General features: G+C 40.3%; 2 protein-coding genes across 2 annotated transcripts in view; both read right to left on the bottom strand.

Annotated features, from left to right (window-relative positions):
* Positions 1-24553, bottom strand: part of Zswim5 (zinc finger SWIM-type containing 5) — a 188695-nt gene that overhangs the window by 48679 nt on the left and 115463 nt on the right. The window contains exon 2 of the mRNA XM_045149577.1: positions 4901-5257. Coding sequence (XP_045005512.1) covers positions 4901-5257 — 357 coding nt within the window. The remainder of the gene's footprint in view (positions 1-4900; positions 5258-24553) is intronic.
* LOC123460743 (cyclin-dependent kinases regulatory subunit 2-like) lies at positions 24322-24534 on the bottom strand. Its single transcript, XM_045149578.1, has one exon. The coding sequence runs from the start codon at positions 24532-24534 to the stop codon at positions 24322-24324; it is 213 nt and encodes a 70-aa protein (XP_045005513.1).

Genomic DNA, 24553 nt, shown 5'->3' with positions numbered 1-24553 from the left:
GGTTTGATTCCCCAGCACCCATGTAAAGCCAGATGCACATGCATCTGGAGTTCGTTTGCAGTGGCTGAAGGCCCTGGCATCCCCATATTCATTCTTTCTCTCTCCTCTCTCCTTCTGCTTGCAAATAAATAAATTTTAAAGAAATTGGGCTGGAGAGATAGTTTAGTGGTTAAGGCACTTGTCTGCAAAGCCTAAGGATCCAGGTTCAATTTGCCACTACCCATATGAACCAGATAGATATACAAGGTGGCACGTATATCTGGGAGCTCATTTGCAGTGGCTAGAGGGTCTGTTGCATCCATTCTCTCTCTCTCTTATCTTCATCTCTCTCCCTCTTGAATAAATCAGCAAAATATTTTAAAAATTAAGAAATTAAGCTTAATTCATGGAAAGTATGTAAACCAAGATCTGCATGCTGGCCTCTGTAAAGCCTATGCTCTTCAGTACAAATCTATGGGCTCTAGTACCATATTGCTGTGATCCATCAGCTGGTTTTAAGAGCCTTGATTGTAAGCAGATGGATGATATGTTGGAAGGCAGTCAAATACTATCCTTTTTTCAGACCATTCTACATAGAATATGAGATTGGTTAGAATAATGCATTTTCCTATGCTGAGGATAACAAGAATGCTTAACAATGCAATGGCTCTCAAATAGTAATATACAAAGCCATTAGTTGGGGTCTATGTTTCACCTCTAAGGACTCTGGAATTTAGAGCTAGAACTGAGATAAACTAGATTAAGCCAAGGGCTGGAGATAGACATGGGTCTAAAGGTGGGGAGAGGAAAGAACAGCTATAGATTTCTAGCAGCAGAGGGTAGAGATGGTTTGAATACCAATTTTCATTCAGAGATGATTCAATTAGGAGATGAAAAGCAGGAGAGAGCTGGCCTTAATCAATGAGCTGGAAGTATGGAATGATACTTCCTCTAAGGATTTGAGGGGATATAAAGAAAAATAGAAAACACTTTGGGTCTCTATGGTATGAGTCATAGCAGTTATTGAAGAAATAAGGCATATTAAAAAATACTTAATGTGCCTTCTATAGAAACCTTCTAGAACAGAGCTAAAACATGACAAAGCCTCGAAGCTTACTAACAGTAAAATCTCATCTAAAATTTGTTTATTTGATAGGAGGAAATAGAAGGTATATATACTATAAATGTTTACTGGTCTTTTGCTGGGTGGTTGCAGCAAAAATGGAGTAATTTAATATTTGGGTATCTAACTAACATACTATTAAGGATTTGGTGTGATTGTTAAGACAATCAAAGTTATCTGAGAAGAACAGGAATTGACAAGAGGCTCCACAGAGGAATTTTTAGGTTTATTTTTTCTTTCTTTTCACTTCTTCTTTCTTTCATTTCCCTTCCTTCTTTTTTTCCCTCTCTCCTTCCCTCTCTCCTTCCCTCTCTCCTTCCCTTCCCTTCCCTTCCCTTCCCTTCCCTTCCCTTCCCTTCCCTTCCCTTCCCTTCCCTTCCCTTCCCTTCCCTTCCCTTCCCTTCCCTTCCCTTCCCTTCCCTTCCCTTCCCTTCCCTTCCCTTCCCTTCTCTTCCCTTCCCTTCCTTTCCCCTTCCCCTTCCTTCCTCCCTTCCTCCCTTCCTCCCTCCCTCCCTCCCTCCCTCCCTCCCTCCCTCCCTCCCTCCCTCCCTCCCTTCCTTCTTTCCTTCCTTTCTTCCAAGGTGGGGTTCTTGCTGTATGGGTAAGTTGTCTCAATTTCACAAAGTAGCTCAGGCTTGATTGGAAGTCAGGATCTTTCTGCCTCAGCCTCCCAGGTACTGGAATGATGGATGTGCACCACAATGTCCAGAACCACACAATATTTTCTAGAGGTCGTGCTAATTGTTGTGATGTTGACTACAGGAGGATAAGCAAGTTTGAGAAAACGAGACTACAAATTCACATTTGGGCATGCTGATCTTGGGATGCTACTGTGATATAGAATAGTCAGCTATATTCAGAATATAAAGCCCCAAGGATCTAGACTGGAGAAATAAATCTATGAAGGTCATATAGTAGAGGAGGAGACATTGTTTAGAAATGAATTAACAGGACCACATATCACTTTAACTAGATAACCAAGACCAAAGTTGACTAACATACTATAAGGGTTTGGTGTGATTGTTAAGACAAAGTTATCTGAGAAGAACAGGAATTGGCAAGAGGCTTCACAGAGGAATTTTTAGTTTTATTTTTTCTTTCTTTTCACTTCTTTTTTCTTTTATTGAAAATGTATTGATTTTAAATTAAATTAAAATATCCCTGTATAGGTTTACTGGTTTGGATATTTTAGCCTTTTCCAGAAAAGAAATTATAATGAAATGACTTATCTTCTAGTAATGCTAATGTCAATGCAAATTACACTTTAATATGATAGTCTAAATTTTTCCTCAGATTATAGAAGTAGTGATAAAATGGAAAAGATATCTTTATAAGTAATTATGAGTCAAATTATTCTGTGGGTTGAAGTACAAAGCTAGGTAAGTGAGAAAAAAAACATACCATTTCTGGCTTAAATACCTCCAGTGGTCTATTATTATTAGGATCATATCTAAGCTTCTATGATGTATAAAACATTGACAAACTGGCTTTTGTCTCATGAAGCTACATGAGACCTGTCCTGAAGGAGCTATGAGGTCAGAAGAACCAATTTTTCTCCTTCTTTCTTTCCTTCTTTCTTTCTTTCCTCCCTCCCTCCCTCCCTCCCTCCCTCCCTCCCTCCCTCCCTCCCTCCCTTCCTTCCTTCTTTCTTTTTTTGAGACAGGGTCTCATATACACCATGTTGGCTTCAAATTTATTATGAAGCTGTTGATTAGTTTGAGTTCCTGATCTTTTTGCTTCTATTTCACAGTGCTGTGATTACAGGCATCACTCACCTCATTTGGCTCGTTTTTTTTTTTTTTTTCCGAGGTAGGGTCTCAATGTGGTCCAGGCTGACCTGGTTCTCTGCCTCCCCAGTGCTGGAATTAAAGGTGTGCACCACCATGCCTAAGTGGGCTCTTTCATTTAAAAAAAAAACAACTTTTTTTGGCAGGGGGGAAGCCCAACAGACTGACTTTTTTTTTTTAAATGCAAGAGAGTGAGAGTGAGAGAAAATTGGTATGCCAGGGCCTCCAGCTACTGTAACTGAACTCCAGATGCATGCACCACCTTGTGTGCATGTACGACCTTGCGCGCTTGCATCAGTTTGTGTGTCTGGCTTACGTAGGACGTGGAGAGTCAAATATGGGTCCTTAGGCTTTTCAGGCAAGTGCCTTAATTGCTAAGCAATCTTCCCAGCCTTAAAAAACCATTTTTCTTGGGTTTGATTCCCCAGTACCCACATAAAGGCAGATGCACAAAGAGGTGTATGCATCTGGATTTTGTCTGTGGTGTCTGAAGGCCCTGACATGCCCATTCTCTCTCTTTGTCTGCTTGCAAATAAGTAAATAAAATGTTAAAGTTTTTTTTTTTTCTTCAAGGTACAGTCTCACTCTAGCTCCAGCTGATCTGGAATTCACTATGTAGTCTCAGGGTGGCCTTGAACTCACAGTGATCCTCCTACCTCTGCCTCCCCGAGTGATGGGATTAAAGGCATGCGCCACCACGCCCGGCTTAAAGTATTTCTATTTACATTCATTTGAGAGGGAAACAGAGAAAGAGGCAGATAGAAAGAATGATTATGGATGTACCGGGACCTCCAGACATAGCAAACAAACTCCAGATGCATGTGGCACTTTGTGTATCTGGCTTTACATAGGTACTGAAGTTAGATTCTAGGGAATTGAATCCAGGCCATCAAGCTTCATAAGCAAGAATTTTTTTTTTTTTTGTTTTTCAAAGTAGGGTCTCACTCTGGTCCTGGCTGACCTGGAATTAACTCTGTAGTCTCAGGGTGGCCTTGAACTCATGGTGATCCTCCTACCTCTGCCTCCCGAGTGCTGGGATTAAAGGCGTGCGCCACCACGCCCAGCCATAAGCAAGAATTTTTAACTGCTGAGTCATCTATCCATCCTGGCTTTTTTTTTTTTTTTTGGTTTCTCAAGGTAGGGTCTCACTCTAACTCTAATCTAGGCTGACCTGGAATTCACTATGTAGTCTTAGGGTGGCCTCAAACTCATGGTGATCCTCCTACCTCTGCCTCCCAAGTGCAGGATTAAAGGCGAGTGCCACCATGCCCAGCCTGGCTCTTTCATTTTTAAACATCAAATGAATTATAAAAATAATACATTACTAGAAATTACATTAAAATACTATCAGCCAAAGATTACCATTGTTAATATCACAGTGAGGCAGGGCGTGAAAAGAGAATCGTCATGAGTTCAAGGCCAGTCTGAGACTACATAGTGAATTCCAGGTCTGTCTTGGCTACAGCAATACCCTACCTTGAAAAACAAAAAACAAAAAATCACAGTGAACTTTGTCTTTTGTCACATAGATATCTATATAAATGTATGTATGTACCATTTCTTTCCAGTTAAGTAAATTCTACTTTCTTTCCCCTTTCCTTTAGTGCTAGGGATTCAGTGCCAGGGCCTTGCACATGCTAGCTACCACTGAGTTATATCTTCAGACCTAAATTTGTATTTTAAATTATGAAAACTATATGAAATTAAGAGTAAAACTATATGAATTATTAAATAGTGATTACAGCTGTATATCTGTCAACAAAGCTGAGAAACAGTCAACACCCCATGCCAATACTTCTATGGAGTAGAACTGAATTACTCTAAGAAACTAAGAGTTAAACATACAGTAGTTTGGGTAGAATGAATTGATTTAGGTTAAACTGGTACAATCGTAGAAAAGTTCCAACCTCTTAAAATGCAATAACGCAACACAGTAGAGGGAAGAGGGTTGCTTTGGTAACAGTGGTTGAGAACAAGGCCATTTTTAGCAAGGAAAATGTTGTATAATTACCATTCACTTGGTTGATTTCTGAGTTGGAGGACAGAATCTCATCTGCCAGTTTTTGTGCAGTAGGAAGAACTTCAGTGTGGTGTGCTGTAATTAAATACTGAATAAACTTCTGTAGCTGGTCCCTATTCATCTGGAAAAGGGTTTCTGAGATAGGAAGACGTAGTTTGACTTGGTCTGGTTTACGGATCCTGTAGAGTGAGAGTGCTACCACATGAGCACAATAGAATATGTCCTTATTTCCACAGCCACATGTCACTGAAGTGATTTTGCATCGATCAAAACTGATTGCAACTTTGTAAGTCACTGTTGGTTCAGAAGCTGTGGCTGGCTCAGTTACTGTGCCGCTCAGATGGAAGCCTAAGGAAGCAAAAAGAAAAAAAACATCCTGCTTAGAGATACTGTAGTAGGAAACAAAGGATTAATAATCAATTCACCACTTATTAAGTATTTTCTATATATGCTCTGCCTCAGACACAAATGTTGGTCAATAAAACTCAGGTATTATTCTGAAGGAATATAAAATCTAGAAAAAAATGTCCTTGCCCTAGAATCCATGAATTCCTTGAACTAATATAAAAACTTTGGCTGGGTGTGGTGGCGCATGCCTTTAATCCCAGCACTCAGGAGGCAGAGGTAGGAGGATCACCATGAGTTCAAGGCCACCCTGAGACTACATAGTGAATTCCAGGTCAGCCTGGGCTAGAGTGAGACCCTACCTGGAAAAACAAAACAATGCAAAAAAAAACTTTAGTACATATGTACATTTTTCTGGGAGAATGACAGTTCATAGGTTTCATCACAGCCTCAAGATGGTTAATAAAGAAACTCAACAAAATTAGGCACCCCTGTAGTTGATTTGAATTCAAGGTTGAAGGCAAGACAAGTCCACAAATAAGACCAAGTAGAATCTAGAGAAAGGTAAGTCCTGTAAATGAAAAAGAAAACAAAATAATTCCATGAGGACGGACAGAAGGAAGAACAAGTAAAGACATTTCTTCTTCAAAAACATAGAATTAAAAAAGTAAAAATAGCAGGGTATGTTGGCACATGCCTTTAATCCTAGCTCTTGGGAGGCAGAGGTAGGAGGATTGCCATGAGTTCAAGGCCACCCTGAGACTTCATAGTGAACTCCAGTTCAGCCTTGGCTAGAGTGAAGCCCTACCTTGGAAAACCAAAACAATAAAAATAAATAAATAAGTAAACACACAATTTGCAGGGCATCATGGCACATGCCTTTAATCCTAACACTTGGGAGGCAGAGGTAGGAGGATGGCTGTGAGTTTGAGGCCACCCTGAGACTACATAGTGGTGAATCTAGGTCAGCCTGGCCTAGAGTGAGACTTTACCTCAAAACACCAAAACAACAACAAAAGCATATATAATTCAAAAAATGGTGACCATAAGGAATATCTAAAAGGCAAGAAACCTTTTCAGTTATGGGAGAACTTGGGCAATGAAACTATGTGATATTGCATTTCTACTAACTAGGCACATAGCACCAGTAACTTTGAAATGTAGGAAAACAATGCATTTTAAGGGGCGGGGAGATGGCTCAGTAAATAAAGTGCTTGCCATGAAAGACTAGGGTTTGGATAGCCACCACATACACAAAATCCCCATGGGCCTGATGGCTGTATGCAGGTGGTGGAGACAGAAGATTCTCAGGGCAAGCTGACTAGCTAGACAAGCCAAATCACAAGCTCTGGGTCAGGTGTGAGACCCTGCTTCAGTAAGTAAGGCAGAGAGCATTTAGGAAAGATACCTAATGTCAATCTCTGGCCTATACACACACAAACAGATGCACATGCATGCGCACAGACACACACACCTACAGAGGCAAGAATGCATCTTTAGATTACAACTAAATTGAATTAAATAGCAAATCCATTCTATAATATTATTTGCTTATTCTTTACTTTAAATGAGTCTTTGGTTTTTTTTTTTTTTCAAGGTAGGGTCTCACTCTATCTCAGGCTAGTCTGGAATTCACTATGTAGTCTCAGGGTGATCCTTCTACCTCTGCTTCCCAGTGCTGGGATTAAAGGCATGTGCCACCATATCCAGCTAAATGAGTCTTTTAATTTATTTATTTTGGGAGAGTGAGAAAGAGGGAGAGAGACAGAACGTCAGCTGCTGCAAATGAACTCCAGACACATGCATCCCTTGTGCGCATGTGCGACATTGTGCATTTGCATTACTGTGTGTCTGGCTTACATGGGATCTGGAGATTCAAACATGAGTTCTTAACCTTCACAGGCTAGTGCCTTAACTGCTAAGCAATTGCTCCAGCTCTAAATGAGTCCTTTTTTTTTTTTTTTAAGATAATTTTATTTGAGAGAGAAAAAGAGGCAGATACAGAGAATGGGCACACTAGGGCCTCTAGCCACTGCAAACTCAAGATGTATGTGCCACCTTGTGCATCTGGCTTTATGTGGATACTGGAGAATGAGTCCAGGTCATTAGGTTTTGCAGGAAAGAATTTAACTGCTGATCCATCTTTCTAGCCTCCTTAATGAGCCTTTCTACAATATTTATTTTTATTTATTTATTTGAGAGAGAGAGAGAGAAAGAAAGAATATGGGCACACCAGGGCCTTACAGCCATTGCAAACAAACTCCAAATGTGTGTGCCCCCAATGAGCCTTTTTAAACAAGAACATGCATTCATCTACTTACTTCAGTCATTCAACAAAAGCTTATGGAGACTTTTAAATGTAAGCCTGTTGCAATTATGTTCTTGTTGCTGGGACAAAATACTTGACAGCAGCTGATGGAAGGAATGGGTTTATTTTGGTTTACTGTCTCAAGGGGAAATTGATGGCAGGGTAAAGAACAGAAGAGGGTCATCACCTTCTTGCCAACATCAGATAGACAATAGCAGCAGGACAGTGAGTCAAATTCTAGCAAGGGGGAGCTGGCTATAAACTCAACAACACACCTCCTCTAGCAAGGCTCTACTTCCCAAATTGCCACCAGCTGGAGACCAAGCATTCAAAACACATCAGTTTATGGGGGACATCTGATTCTAACCACTATAAGGACTAAGGATGTTTACTATCCTTACAGGGGCTGGAAAAATGGCTTAGAGGCTAAGGTGCTAGCCTGCAAAGCCTAAGTACCCAGATTCAATTCCCTAGCACCTACATAAGCCAGATGCACAAGGTGACACATGCATCTGGAGTTAGTTTGCAGTGCCTGAAGGCCCTGATGTACCCATTCTCTCCTCTCTATCTGCCTCTTTTATCTCTTAAATAAGTAAATAAAACGGAACTTAAAAAGATAGTGAAAGAAGAATATCAAATATTTGGTAGACACCTACTGTGTATCACAAGTGTATTGTGTATATTTAACATCTCATTACAAAACCATAGGAAGTCAGTGTTATTTTCCTTATTTTAAAGATGTATAAATGCAGGTTTAGAAAGCTTAATTTATTTAGATCCTACTAAGTGACAGACCTAGGGTTTAGAATTAGCTCTAATTGATATCATAGTTCATTTCCTTTGTTTGGTTTTTCAAGGTAGGGTCTCACTCTAGCCCAGGCTGACTTGGAATTCACTATGTAATCTTAGGGTGGCCTTGAACTAACAGCAATCCTCTTACCTCTGCCTCCTGAGTGCTGGGACTAAAGGTGTCTACCACCACCATGCCTGGTTCATTTTCTTTTCATTGTATCACATTACCTCTAAAAAAATGAGCAACATTGTCCTTTTCCTTAAAAAAAGAGTCACAAACATGTAAGTAGCAAACCATTATATAGAGAAAAGAAAAAAGCTGAGGCTAATTTCAGGCTTTTCTGTCAGATTAGACTGTACAATGTGAACAGGAAACAATTTTAAATAATCTTTACTTGTTGGAAGAATTTTTGCAAAATAGTAAAAAGGTGAATAAAACAAAACAGAAAATGTCCAAAGTTCAAGTTTCAAACAATTATGGTTAATTTAAGTTAGATAAATTTGCTAAGTTCAGTTTTCAGGTGTGGTGGTTTGAGTGTGAAATGTCCCCCACAGCCTCATGTGTTTAAGCCTCATACTTATTCCCTATCTGATGGATCCTTGGGAGGCACAGCCTTGCTGGAGATATGTCACTGGGGGTGGGCCTTGGGATTTTACAGTCCAGCCCTGCTTGCTAGTGCTAGCTAGCTCATTCTTGTTGCTTCCTCCCTGTTGATATGACAAGATGTGACATCTGGTTTTCTGCTCCACACCCTGATGAAACTTCTCAAAACTGAAATAAACCCTTTCATTCCATAAGCCACTTCTGGTGAGGTGTGTTATCTCAGCAATAACAATAATAATAATAATAATAATAATAAGAAGAAGAAGAATAAGCAATGCCACTCTATCTATTTAAATATTTTATTTATTTATTTGAGAGAAAGAAAGAGGTAGATAGAGAGAAAGAGAGAATGGGCATGCCAAAGGCTGCAGCCACTGCAAATGAACTCCAGACACATGTGCCCTTTGTGCATCTGGCTTATGTGGGCCCTGAGGAATCCAACTGGGGTCCTTAGGCTTCGTAGGCAAACACCTTAACTGCTAAGCCATTTTCCCAGCTCTAGGTATATATGTTTAAGTATAATGGAGGACTTAGCAAAAATTAAAAATAACAAGCCTGGGGAGATGGCTAATGGCTAAGGCACTTACTTGTAAAGCCTACCTATCCAGATTCAATTACCCAGTACCCATCTAAAAACCAGATGTGCAAAGTGGAACCTGTGTCTGAAATTCATTTGCAGTGGCAAGATGCCCTGGCATACCCATACGCTCTCTCATAAATAAATAAAAATATTTGCTGCCGCTTGTTTAAAACAAAATCAACAAGTTACATTCAAGCACCCTTAATTCTAAGCCATCTCCCCAGCCCAACAAGTTACATTCAAATAGGACTAAGTATGCATAGAGTATGATACTTTCACCTAAGCACTATGGAAGGAAACTTCAGGTTGCAGTTCTCTCAGAAGGCATGCTCAGCATAGTAAGACAGCTGACAGCACATTATAGTAGCTATAAGGCAGCCAAATGTGTTATTTAGTGGGTCACTCAGGTTACAACTTTGAGCCTTAGCTTCCTTCTCAGTAAAGTGATTATAATTCTTATCATATCTCTCAAGAGTATTTTCTAAAACTGTGAAAGTTTTAAATTTATTAAAAATTTATTATTATTGTTTTATGTAGCTTTTGTTGATAGGTCTCCATATCAAAGTTATCAGAAACTACGTCCCCTATGACCAAGTTTCATAGTGGTTGAAAACTAGGTGGCAAGAAAGTGAGAGATGGCTTAGCAGTTAAGGCGCCTGCCAGCAAAGCCAAAGGACCCAGGTTCAACTCCAAGTATTCATGTAAAGCCAAATGAACAAGGTGGCACATGTGTCTGGAGTTTGTTTGCAGTGGCTAGGAGGCCCTCACATATCCATTAAAGAAAAAAAAAGAGCTGGAGAGATGGCTTGGTGGTTAAGGCATTTGCCTGCGAAGCCTAAGGACCCATATTCCACTGTCCAGGTCCCACGTAAGCCAGGCACACAAGATGACACAAGTGCGCAGAGTCACACATGCACACTACGTGGCACATGCATCTGGAGTTCAAAGGCAGTGGCTGGAGGCTCTGGCTTGCCATTTCTCTCCCTCCTTCCCCCTCTCTCTCTCATGGAAAAAAGAAAGAAAGAAATTATGTTCTTATTTTCCCTCAGGTCACTCAGGAGTATTTAGTACATTCTTGAGAAATGACAAATTCTGATGAAAACACTTCCTTCATAGAAGAGCTACATTAAAATGTCAAATAAGATATAGCTGTCAATGTGGACAAGTTTAGGCTTCAAGCCCAAGTCTAAAAGATAAATACAGGGCTGAAGAGATGGCTTAGCAGTTAAGGTGCTTGCTTTCAAAGCCTAAAGACCCAGGTTTAATTCCCCAGGACCCACGTAAGCCAGATGAATTAGGTGGCACATGCGTGTGGAATTTGTTTGCAGTGGCTAGAGGCCCTAGCATGCCCATTCTCTTTTTCTCTCTCATATTAAAAAAGAATACAAGCATACGTGCTTCACCAGTTTAATTTTTACATCATTAGTAATGATCTAAACCTTCTAGGTTAAGCTAGAATTAGAGTCAAAATGTCAAATATCAATTTATATTCCAGCTGTCTTCATAGTAGGTCAATGTTAAGACAACCAAGAAACTTTCTGCAATTAAAAAATATATATATATATGCCAGGCGTGCTGGCACACACCTTTAATCCCAGCACTCGGGAGGCAGAGGTAGGAGGATTGCCATGAGTTCGGGGCCACCCTGAGTCTCCATAGTGAGTTCCAGGTCAGCCTGGGCTAGAATGAGATCCTACCTCGAAAAACCAAAAAAGAAAATTATTTACTTGTTAGAGAGATGGGGGGTGGGGAGAGAGAGAGAGGGAGAGGGAGAGGGAGAGGGAGAGGGAGAGGGAGGGAGGGAGGGAGATGCGTCAGCCACTGCAAACTCCAGAGACATGTACAACCTTATGAATCTGCTTTTATGTGGGCACTGGGCAATCAAATCTGGGTAACTAGGCATTGCAGGCAAGCACCTTAACTGCTAAGCCATCTCTCCAGCCCCCAATATATATGTATTTTGAGGTACAGTCTTGCTGTAGCCCAGGATGACATGGAATTCACCATGTGGTTTCAGGCTGGCTTCAAACTCACAGCAATTCTCCTACCTCTGTCTCCCAAGTGCTGGGATTAAAGGTATGTGCTGGGCTGGAGGGATGGCTTAGCGGTTAAGGCGTTTTCCTGCAAAGCCAAAGGACCCAGGTTTGATCCCTCAGGACCCACGTTAGCCAGATGCACAAGGGGGCACACGCGTCTGGAGTTCGTTTGCAGTGGCTGGAGGCCCTGGCACGCCTATTCCCTCTCTCCCTCTTTCTCTGTCAAATAAATAAATACAATAAAATATTTTTTTAAAAAGGTATGTGCCATCATGCCTGGCACAAAATTTTTTTTAAAAAATATTGTGTGTGTGTGTGTGTGTGTGTGTGTGAGAGAGAGAGAGAGAGAGAGAGAGAGAGAGAGAGAGAGAGAGAGAGAGAGAGGGAGAGGGAGAGAGAATTGGTGCATCAGGGCTGCCAGCCACTGCAATCGAACTCCAGATGTATTTGCCATTTTATGTGCATTTGCAACCTTGTGTGCCTGTGTCACCTTGTGCATCTGGCTTACATGGGGCATGGAGAGTCTAACATAAGTCCTTAGGCTTCTCAGGCAAGGGCCTTAACCACTAAGCCCTCATTCTAGTCCCCAAATCTTTTTTTTTTTTTTTTTTTTAATGAGAAAGAGAAAGAATTGGTGCACCAGGGCCTCCAGCTACTGCAATCGAACTCCAGACATGTGTGCCACAGGGTGTGCATGGACAACCTTGCACATGCATCCTTGTGCATCTGGCTTACATGGGATCTGGGGAGTTGAACATGGGTCTTTAGGCTTTGCTGGCAGGTGCCTTAATTGCTAAGCCATTTCTCCAAACCCCCAAATATTTTCTTTTCTTTTTCTGAGGTAGGGTCTCACTCTAGCCCAGGCTGATCTGGAATTCACTCTGTATTCTCAGGGTATCCTTGAACTCATGGCAATCCTCCTACCTCTGCCTCTCAAGTGCCGGGATTAGAGGTGTGTGCCACCATGCCCAGCTCCCCCAAATATTTTATATATATACATATATGTGTGTATATATATGTGTGTGTGTATGTATGTATGTATGTATATATATATATACACACACATATACATATACATATATATATGTATATATAATTTATTTATTTGAGAGAGAAAGACACATGGAGAGAGAGAGTGAGAAAGAGAGAGAATGGGTGTGCCAGCGCCTTCAGCCACTGCAAACTCCAGACACATGTGCCACCTTGTGCATCTGGCTTACATGGGTCCTGGCGACTTGAACCAAGGTCCTTTGGCTTTGCAGGCAAGCACGTTAACCACTAAACCATCTCTCCAGCCCCCCAAATATTTTTTAAAAGCTAATCAACATAGTGCCCTAGAAGCTTTAGCTAAGGCTGATGGTGTTTCTGGGAGCATGCTCACTTGAGCTGGATAAATGCCTGAGCTCCATCACCTGTTATGCTATAGAGCTCAAGCTCCAGGGCTAAGCCTCTCTAAAGGGCCTCAGAAAATTTTGAGTGGGTCTCTGGAAGTATTCTTGTTGGGGGTTTCTTTGCCTTTCTATACATTAGAATAAACTTGAAAAATTGGGCTGGAGAGGTGGCTTAGTGGTTAAGGCAGTTGCCTGCAAAGCTAAAGGACCTGGGTTTGATTCTCCAGGACCCATGTAAGTCAGATGCACAAGGTGATGCATTCATCTGAAGTTTGTTTGCAACAGGTGAAGGCCCTGGTGTGCCCAATCTCTATCTGCCTCTTTCTCTCTCTCTCAAATATAAATATATATATTTATATATATTTATATAAATATACTGAAAGTCAATTTCAAATGTTCTCCTTGCTTTATGACTTTTTTTCTAAGATCTCACTATGTAGTTCAGGCTAGTTTTGAATATGAGATCCTCCTGCCTCAGCATACTGAGTGCTGAAATTAGGTATGAGCTACCATATTCAGTTCTAAAAACATTTAAAAAATTTAAATTTAATTGAGAGAGAGAGGGAGTAAGAATGGGCATGCTAGGGCTTCTAGCCACTGCAAACTAACTCCAGATGCATATGTTCCCCCCCCTTGTGCATCTGGCTTATGTGGGTACTGGGGTATCAAACCTGGGTCCTTAGGCTTTGCAGGCAAATGCCTTAACCATTAAGCCAATCCTCCATCGTAGACACATTTTTAAAAACAATTATTTCTGAGACTAAAGCTACATAGAATAAGTTCAATGTACTGTTTCTCATTGCAAACATGTCTGCTATAAATATGTTCATCAGTAATTTACTAATTTAATAAAACATACAGCACCCTGAGTTTTACTTTTCTAAAAAAAATCCATCATGTATTTAATGAGTACCCACTTTGTGTTCTGACCTTTTACTTTTTACTTTCATTTAGACATTAAAAAAAATGGATCAACAAGGGCTGGAGAGATAGCTCAGTGGTTAAGGTGCTTGCCTGCAAAGCCTAATAACCCAGGTTTGAGTCTCTACTACCTATGTAAAGCCAGATGAATAAAGTGCCACATGCATCTGGCGTTCATCTGCAGCTGCTGCAGGCCCTGGCATGCCCATTCTCTCCTGTCTCTTGCTCTTCTCTCTGTGCCTGTTTCTCTCTGCTTGCAAATAAAATATTTTTTTAAATAGTAGATAAACAAAAATTATACACACAGGGGCTAGAGAGTTGGTTTAGTGGTTAATACACTTAACTGAGAAGCGTAAGGACCCAGGTTTGATTCCCCAGTACCCACAGAAGTTGGATACACAAGATGGTGCATATGCCTGCAGCTTGTTTATGGTAGCTGGAGGCCCTGGTGTGCCCAATCTCTTTCTCTGCCTCCCTCCTTTCCCACCTCAATCTCTCTCTCACTCCAATAAATAAATAAACAAATCTTTAAAATAAAATTATACAGAAAGCAGCAAATAACCTATCATTAAGCTTCAACAATTATAGTACAAGATAAATTTAATCTTTACCTCATTGCAACTCCCAATCTCAATATTATCCAAATGTGCCATTGATTACATTGAAACAAATCCCAGAAATATAATCTCATTGGTAAATATCATTGCGTTCCTGTCTAAAATATAAGAACTAGCTAAGAGTGGTGGAACATTATTATAATACCAGTATTTGTGAGGCTAGGGCAAGAGGAGAACAAGTTCAAAGCAACCTGGGCTACATAGCAAGTTCCAGGTCACCCTGACCTATATAGTGCGACCTTACCTCAACAAACAAGCAAACAAACAAAATTAGTAATAATTATGTGCTAACACTATCCAGTATTCATATTTCTGTAACTGACTTTGAAACAACAGGAAGTTTCTTCAAATCAGTATGTCAAAAGTCTAGATATTTAATTTGGTTGATAAGTCTCTAATTATATTGAAAAATAGCCTAAGGCCATGATGGCCTTCTATAATCTCAGCATACTGACAGCTAGCCTAGTGAATGCAGAAGTGAGCAACAATGTTTTTCCTTTCAGATAAATACATTTCTCATATTGTTTTGTTTGAGGCAGGGTCTTACTCCAGCCCAGGCTGACCTAGAAGTCACTCTAGTTCAGGTTGGCCATGAAGGGCACTACTACCTCTGCCTTTTGAGTGCTGGCATTAAAGGTGTATGCCACAATGCTTGGCTTAATTAATATTTTTAAAAAATGGCTTCTAACTACCAAATAATTGCAGGTGGTTTTAGTTAGATTGTGCCATGCTGAAATATATATCAAATACTCTCAAGATCAGCAAGAAATTGGTTAAAAATCCATGCATAACACATATTCAAAACAGTTCTGATTCTCCTACCTTCTACACTGAATCTCACAAGAGACGATGAAAGTTGTCTGAAATTTTCACTTAGTAATTTTCTTTCCTGGTATTAAGAAGGCTGGGGAATCCAGGGCAGACTGAACTCAACTTGGATTAAATGGAAAGCACTAGGAGTCACTTTTCCTTTTAAATCTACAAATATATAATATAATACTAAGAATATATATACAATGCAGTGTGTGTACATACATGTGAGATTTCTCTTCCAAGTAAGGAAATCTATATTCTTTTTTCTTTCTTTCTTTGTTCCCTCCCTCCCTTCCTCCTTCCCTCCCTCCCTCCCTCCCTCCCTCCCCCCTCCCTCCCTCCCTCCCTCCCTCCCTCCCTCCCTCCCTCCCTCCCTCCTTCCTTTCTTTCTTTCTTTCTTTCTTTCTTTCTTTCTTTCTTTCTTTCTCTTTCTTTCTTTTCTTTCTTTCTTTTCTTTCTTTCTTTCTTTCTCTCTCTCTCTCTCTCTCTTTCTTTCTTTCTTTCTCCCTCTCTCTCCTTTCCTCGCTCTCTCTCTTTCTTTCTTTTTTGAGGTAGGGTCTCCCTATAGCCCAGGCTAACCTGGAATTCAAGATGAAGTCTCAGGCTGGCCTGAAATTTACAGCGATTTTCCTACCCTGGTCTCCTGAGTGCTGGGAATACAGGCATGTGTTGTCATGCTCAGCTATTATTTTTTATTGTTAGCTCAAATATCACACATTGAACTTCCTGGTATCTAGGTTGTTAAATCATTAAATATAGAAGCTTTTGCATTTCCTCCTCTAGAACTTATATTCTAGTTTATAAGAAAGAGATTTATGCCCAGAATCAAATAATAGAGAAATAATCAATAAGAAATAACCATTTAGGGCTGGAGAGGTGGCTTAGCGGTTAAGCGCTTGCCTGTGAAGCCTAAGGACCCTGGTTCGAGGCTTGACTCCCCAGGACCCACGTTAGCCAGATGCACAAGGGGGCGCATGTGTCTGGAGTTCGTTTGCAGTGGCTGGAGGCCCTGGTGCGCCCATTCTCTCTCTCTATCTCTGCTTCTCTCTCTCTGTCTGTCGCTCTAAAATAAATAAAATAATAACAAAAAAAATTTTTTAAAAAAGAAATAACCATTTTACTGATGAAAAAGATATTCAGAATAGTTATGTAATTTGTCCCAATTTTATTGTATGATTATAGTCATGAGAACAAAACTTTAAATGACCACAATTTTTTAAACATCTTGGGTTTTAAAAATTAGGGATAATATGGCTGGAGAGATGGCTCAGTGGTTAAGTATGCTTTCTGCACAAGCATGAGGGCCTGTGGGGTCCTGAGACCTTCTGAGTTCAAATCTCTAGAATTCATGTAAAGTAGCTGTTCATGGCAATGCATGTCTATAACTCCAGTAATGTAGGGAGACAAAAGAATCACAAGCTGACAAATGGCAAGCTCTGGAATCAATAAGTGATGCCATTACAAAAAAAAAAAGTGGGTTGGTGAGTGATGGAGAGGGACACCTGATATTCTACTCCTGCTGCCGCAGATGAACCCACAGGGCATTTCACGTGAGAACATGGGACACCACATCAGCACACATATATGCATACACCACACACACACACATACCACAATCCTATGTACACATAAAAATTTAGAAAAAAATAACTTACAGTGTTGCTTGCAAATCAATATACTTTTCAAATACAGCCAAGTGTTTGTACCTCCCCTCTAGACCCTAGCACTAGGTTAAAACTAAGGGACACCACTGAGCTACATTCCCTTTGTCGTTGTCATCGTCTTTTTTTGCTTTTGTTGTTGTTGCTGAAGCAATCCCAACAGACTGGCCTTTTCTTTTCTTTTTTCTTTTTAATTTGAGAGTGACAGACAGAGAAAGAGGGAGAGGGAGGGAGGGGGAGAGACAGAGAGAGAGAGAGAGAGACACAGAGAGAGAGAGAGAATGGCACACCAGGGCCTCCAGTCACTGCAAACGAACTCCAGATGCATGCGCCACCTTGTGCATCTGGCTTATGTGGGTCCTGGGGAATTGAGCCTTGAACTGGGATCCTTAGCTTCACAGGCAAGGGCTTAACCGCTAAGCCATCTCTCTAACCCCTGGCCTTTTCTTTTTAATGAGAGAGAGCAAGAGCTAGAATGACAGCAAGAATGAGCCAGCGAGAAAACTGGCCCGCCAGGGCTTACAGCTACTGTAACTGAACTCCAGAAGCATGCGCCACCTTATGTGCATGTGTGACCTGGGTAGTAAACATGGGTCCTTAGGCTTCACAGGCAAGCACCTTACCCACTAAGCCATTTCTCCAGCCCTTTAAAAAATGTATATATTTTTTAACTTTTAAAATTTATTTACTTGAAAGAGCGAGAGAGATAAAGAGAGAATGGGCACGCCAGGGCTTCCAGCTGCTGCAAACAAACTCCAGATGCATGTGCCACCTGTGTATATGGCTTATAGTTACTATGGGAATTGAACCTGGGTCCTTTGGCTTTGCAGGCAAGTGCCTTAAATGCTAAGCCATCTCTCCAACCTACCTTTTTTAATTTTTATTTTTTGAGTAGGGTCTCCCTCTAGCCCAGGCTGACCTGGATTCATTATGTAGTCTCAGTGTGGCCTTGAACTCACAGTGATTCCCCCTACTTCTGCTTCCTGAGTCCTGGGATTAAAGGCATATGCCACCTAACCTGGCTCCCATTCTTCTTTTAAGAAAAAATAATAAAAATAATTTTCTAATCAGACATATGCTTTGGGCTAGGTACTTTTTTTGGGTGAACCAATGAGTTTATTGGGGTTACTTACAGAGCATGGTGAGGGGCTGCTTATAGGATCAATGGATGACTCAAAGGTAGCTGTATTACTGAAAAGCCCACCCCAATATAGATGATGACTCATCGAAGCTGGGTCTTGCAAGCACAGTGTACAACCTGCAGGCAGCTCTTGTTTGTTGCAGAGCTTTGGGCTAGATTTTAAAAAAGTTTTTATTTAAATTTTGATAGACACACAGAGAGAAGTAGATAGAGAATTGGCACACCAGGGTCTCCAGCTACTGCAAACGAACTCCAGATGCACCACATTGTGCATCTGGCTTACATGGATAATGAGGAATTGAACCTGAGTCCTTTGGCTTTGCTGGCAAGCACCTTAACCACTAAGCCATCCTTCCAGCCCTAGACTAGGTACTTTTTAAGACTTTCTATATACAATGTGTCATTTAGTCCTTACCATTATAGTATGTGTTTACTTCAATTATTAGGTCCATTTTTTAAGCACACTTTGCATATCTTTATTTTTTTTAATTTTTATTAGCATTTTCCATGATTATAAAAAAAATCCCATGTTAATTCCCTCCACCCCCCCCACACTTTCCCCTTTGAAATTCCATTCTCCATCATATTACCTCTCCATCACAATCACTGTACGTACATAGACACAATATCAACCTATTAAGTACCCTACTCCCTTCCATTTTTTTTTTTTTCAAGGTAAAGTCTCACTTTAACCTAGGCTGACCTGAAACTCATGCTGTAGTCCCAGACTGGCCTTGAATCACAACAATCCTACTTCTGCCTCCCAAGAGCTGGGATTAAAGGTGTGTGCCATCACACCCCGCTTTTATGTCTTTTTTTTTTTTTTTTTTTTGGTGATGATTTGGTGTGGGATTTGAATCTATCAAGTATAGCTTCAGAGTCTAGGTTTCTAATAAACACATTTTATTTCTGTTACAATGTTTCTAAAATATCAACTTCATCTTATCAGATCAAGAACATTAACAATGCTGGTATGTTTCTTAAATTTTCTAAAGGTTAGGACATTGTTAAATTACACTGTCAATTTTTAACTTTTTTATGTATGTGTGAGCACACATATATATGCAGGTGCTCATGCACATCTGTGTACATACATGTGGAGGCCAGAGGTTGATGTTGGGTGTCATTCTCAGTCACTTTTCACCTTAGTTTTTTGAGACAGCATCTCTTCACTAAACCCAGAGCTTGATTCAGCTTGCCAATAAACCCTAAGAATTCACCTGTCTCCACTTCCCCAGCAGTGGGATTACAGACCTTCTATGTCTGCCATTTTTTACATGGGTGTTAAGGATCTGAAGTCAGGTCCTAATGTTTGCATGGCAAGCACATTACCCATTGAGTCATCTCCCCAGGTTCCCAACTCAATTTTAATTGTTTATGTGGAACATACTCAGCTATCAAAGTGAGAAAAAAATTAAATCCTAATAGAGACAAATATCAGAGAATATTCAACATGAGTCTTCTTCCTCAGATTCAGTATGTTAACCAAAAAGTAGCACTTGTCTTTCCCTTTCGGGCTACTGGAAATTCAAAGAGTTAAATGTAAATCCAGAAATATGTTCCTCTCTCTCTTGCTTCTGAGGGAAATCATATTTTTTCTACATTATCTTATATTTCTGATACCTAGCACAAAGACTAGATTAGACTAAATATTTATAAGAATGTGTGCTGGCTGGGCATGGTGGCATGTACCTTTAATTCCACCACTTGGAAGGCCAAAGTAGGAGGACTGCCATGAGCTCAAGGCCACCCTGAGATTATTGAGTGAATTCCAGGTCAGCCTGGGCTAGAGTAAGACCTTACCTTGAAAAACCAAAGGAAAACTGCTTAAAATCCTTCAATGTTTCCCCACTGATTACAGGATAAAGTATAAACTTATGATATTTTTCTTTTAATCTCTTCAGATTTGTTTCCTACTACTTAACACGTCACAGTACTTAATTTTTTATAGTTTAACATATTTTAATAGCAAACTTACAGGAACAACACAGAAGACAAACAACCTTAAAAACATGTACTAGGGGCTAGAGAGATGGCTTAACAGCTAAGGCATTTGCCTGCAAAACCAAAGGACCCAGTTCGATTCCCCAGGTCCCACGTAAGCCAGATGCACAAGGTGGTGTAAACATCTGGAGTTCTTTTATAGTGGCTGAAAGCCCAGGTGTGCCCACTCTCTCCCTCCCTCCCTCCCTCTCTCTTCTTCTTCTCTCTCTCAAATAAATAAGATGAAAGAAAAAACATGTACTTGCATGTAGGATAACTCAGAAAAGTATAGTAAATAGATGAAATCTACTTTATGATAAAAATGCTACAAATACTATTTAGTTGTGGTCCATAAGAAATTACTTTTAGGTTGGGCGTGGTGGTGCACGCCTTTAATCCCAGCACTCGGGAGGCAGAGGTAGGAGGACCACCATGAGCACCCTGAGACTACATAGCAAATTCCAAGTCAGCCTGGGCTAGACTGAGACTACCTCAAAAAAACCAAAAAAAAGAAAGAAAAAAGAAAAAGAAAGAAATTACTTTTATCCATGTGTGGTTGGAGCATTTTTTATTTTATTTTTTGAGCACACTTTTAATCCCAGTACTCAGGAGGCAGAGGTAGGAGGATTGCCATGAGTTCGAGGCCAGCCTGAGACTACATAGTGAATCCCAAGTAGGCTTGGGCTACATGAAGACCCTACCTTAAAAAAAAAAAAAAAAGCTGGGCGTGGTGGCCCACATCTTCAATCCCAGCACTCAGGAGGCAGAGGCAGAGGTAGGAGAATCCCTGTGAGTTCAAGGTCACCCTGGGACTACATAGTGAATTCCAGGTCATTCTGGCCTAGAGTGAAACCCTACTTTGAAAAACAAACAAACAAACAAACAAAGAAATTACTTTAAAAAATTCAAAAGCTGGCATTGTCCAGAAAAATTTAACAGGTTTGTTTATAATTCTTATAAAGCTGAAGTGTTGAAAGTTGTTCACTGAAACATTCTGACTTGCATTAGTGCTTTACATCCCCACATTTATATTAAAAACAAACACACAAACGAAAATGGAGAAACTTCCAATACCCGATTCCTGTCCTTTAGCTTTCTACTCATAATCATATGCTTAGCTACGCTTCTGACCCTATGGAAAAGAGTATCTAACATTCAGAATGACTGATAACAGGAAGAGAAAATAAATTTCTTGGAGTATGAAATGTTTCCCATCATAGTAGTCTTAAGAGCACATTCTGCATGTATGCAGTATGCTAGCTGGGTATCTTTTGGCATAATTGTTACATGTTTGGCATGCACAGCACACAGGATGGTATCTTCAAAAAGGTTAACCAGATAGGCCTCACTTGCTTCCTGCAAAGCACCAATAGCTGCATGTTGAATGTGCAGATCTGTGTTGAAGTCCTGAGCAATTTCTTGCACCAGATGCTGGAAGGGCAGTTTGCAAACCAGAAGTTCAGTGGACTTCTGATAGTATCTAATTTTATGGAGTGCCACAGTACCAGGCCTATAATGGTGAAGTTTCTTCACCCCTCCAGTAGAGGGCACACAATTGTGAGCTGCTTTTGTAGCCAGTTGTTTCCAGGGTGCTTTACCATAGTAGATTAGCAGGCAGTCTAACCACCCCCCTTCACCTAAGGCTGGAGCTCAGTTTCAAAGCACTTAATGATTCTTTTTTTTTTTTTTAGAAACCACAGCAACCCTTTATTTATTAAAATATTTTTATTTTTATTTTTAATTTTTGTTAACATTTTCCATGATTATAAAATATATCCCATGGTAATTCCCTCCCTCCCCACCCCCACACTTTCCCATTTGAAATTCCATTCTCCATCATATTACCTCCCCATTACAATCATTGTAATTACATATATACAATATCAACCTATTAAGTATTCTCCCCCCCTTCCTTTCTCCACCCTTTATGTCTCCTTTTTAACTTACTGGCCTCTGCTACTAAGTATTTTCATTCTCAAGCAGAAGCCCAGTCACCTGTAGCTAGGATCCACATCTGAGAGAGAACATGTGGCGCTTGGCTTTCTGGGCCTGGGTTACCTCACTTAGTATAATCCTTTCCAGGTCCATCCATTTTTCTGCAAATTTCATAACTTCATTTTTCTTTACCGCTGAGTAGAACTCCATTGTATAAATGTGCCACATCTTCATTATCCACTCATCTGTTGATGGACATCTAGGCTGGTTCCATTTCCCAGCTGTTATAAATTGAGCAGCAATAAACATGGTTGAGCACGTACTTCTAAGGAAATGTGATGAGTCTTTTGGATATATGCCTAGGAGTGCTATAGCTGGGTCATATGGTAGATCAATCTCTAGCTGTTTTAGGAACCTCCACACTGTTTTCCACAATGGCTGGACCAGATTGCATTCCCACCAGCAGTGCAGAAGGGTTCCTTTTTTTCCACATCCCCGCCAACATTTATGATCATTTGTTTTCATGATGGTGGCCAATCTGACAGGAGTGAGATGGAACCTCAATGTAGTTTTAATCTGCATTTCCCTGATGACTAGTGACGTAGAACATTTTTTTAGATGCTTATATGCCATTCGTATTTCTTCCTTTGAGAACTCTCTATTTAGCTCCATAGCCCATTTTTTTTTGTGAGGCAAAGTTTTATTGGGCAATAAAGAAAGTAAGGAGTTAATGAGAAGTGAGTACACAGCAAACTGGTCCTTCTTGAGGTCAAGGGAACCCAGGTAGATGGAGTTGGATTTTCTCAGGACCATCTGAGCATGAGCTGGCTGGGATTTTCTTCCAGAACTGTTCGTTGAATGGCACAGTAGTGTTTGACATGGCCTGAATCTGTTTCCATGTGGCTTGTAAAACAGATGAGATATTAGCAGAGTTATCAGAAACACAAAGAACATTTAACCTTGATAATAGAGAGCCATTGGGTGTCATTAAAGGCTGTACAAATATATTTTTGGTCTCAGAGTTTATATTTTAGATTTGAAAATAACCCTTTTGACATCTATAGTTGTTTTATTCTTTATTATGGAATTAAAACTACTACGTGTGGGGAAAAATGTCTTAAGGTCTTATTTGTTTCCCCTCTTGAAAAAGCTCTTGATTACATAATAGGTCATTCATATATTTAAGGTATTTTTTATCTTTGGTTATACATTTCTCTCTGAGTGTTTTAAGACCAAGCAGATAGCCAAAATTTAATCAGGGATTAATTTTGGAGGTCACTAATGGCTCTCCAAAGGAGACTTTAGGGACCCAGGAGTAGCCCCATAGCTTACTGGTGTTTTCTGTCTGTTAGGAGGAGTCAGGACCATGCTGGCCAAGTAGTTTTCCCTTCTGTGGGAAGGCAATAGGACTGACTGCTCCTCAATTGTGGCTGTCTTGTTTCACACTGTATACTAATTTTCGTTTGGGTCTCCGTATCCTCTCTGCTCAGGAAGACAGATGATTTACCAGGGGCCAGTGTAGCAGGGTCCCATCATCTCCAGTGGCCTCATGACCTGGGAGCACAGGACAAAATATTGGCGCCTTTTGCTCCGATGATTCCAATTGGCTTTGGCTTCTACACAGGTGATTAACACACTTAGAAAGGAAGTTACACCAGCCTGGATGTATGTACATAGGGAGCACATTTGATTATTGAAGTAGATTTAAAGAATGGCACAGAGCTTCTTAAAATCATTTTGTCCAACCTTTTAAAATTTTTTCCTTTGGCAGCATAAGCCATATCTGAGGCATAGAGGTGGGTGCATCTCATACTTTAACTATCTAATAGCTATAAATACAGGCAGAACCTGTTACCAGTCTTGAAAACAATACCAATTAATTTACAAACCAACCAACCAATTAATTTAACCTAGAAAGTGTTAGAAAAATAAAAATAAGACAGTATGAAGTCTTAGCACCTGTGTTTGAAAACATTTTTTTTAAATGCAACATACAAACTTTATTTAACAAAAGTAACAGGTAAAGTCAAACAGGCACTTATATTAAGAGAAAAACTGACTAGAAACTATCTTAAACACCTTACAATAACCTACTTGCAGTTGCATTTACTGAGCTCTGTTGCTGTGAAGAATACAGCTCATGCACAGGTATGGATGAATCATTTGTACATTTGTCAAGTATTCACTGAATACTACACCCTTATATACACACACATGTACATTCAAATGGAAAAAGATTTGAGGATCCAAGATGTACTTCATTTTTGTAGTTCTTGTGTAAGAGGTCATCTAAAGAGAAGAATGTGCGATTCTGACTCATGAATCCTGTAATGAACCCATCCCAGACTCTGTTGGACACCAAGTCTCCTCCACTCCTCTTCAGACACGAGATGGGTCTTAGGTACTTGTTTAGAGAGTTCTCTGGGTAACATGACATGCCGGTACTCATAGTGCCCATCAAAGTACTTGCTAGAGTAGTAAATCTGCTTGTGGGCCATCCTCCTGGTGCGCACAGCG

This window comes from Jaculus jaculus, chromosome 5, assembly GCF_020740685.1.
Source record: "Jaculus jaculus isolate mJacJac1 chromosome 5, mJacJac1.mat.Y.cur, whole genome shotgun sequence".
NCBI lineage: Eukaryota > Metazoa > Chordata > Mammalia > Rodentia > Dipodidae > Jaculus > Jaculus jaculus.
Note: the sequence above shows the minus strand (reverse complement) of the source record. Positions and strands in the feature narration are given on the sequence as shown.

Coding starts and splice junctions, on each gene's coding strand:
- LOC123460743 (XM_045149578.1), bottom strand. CDS start 24,534: ATGGCCCACAAGCAGATTTACTACTCTAGCAAGTACTTTGATGGGCAC.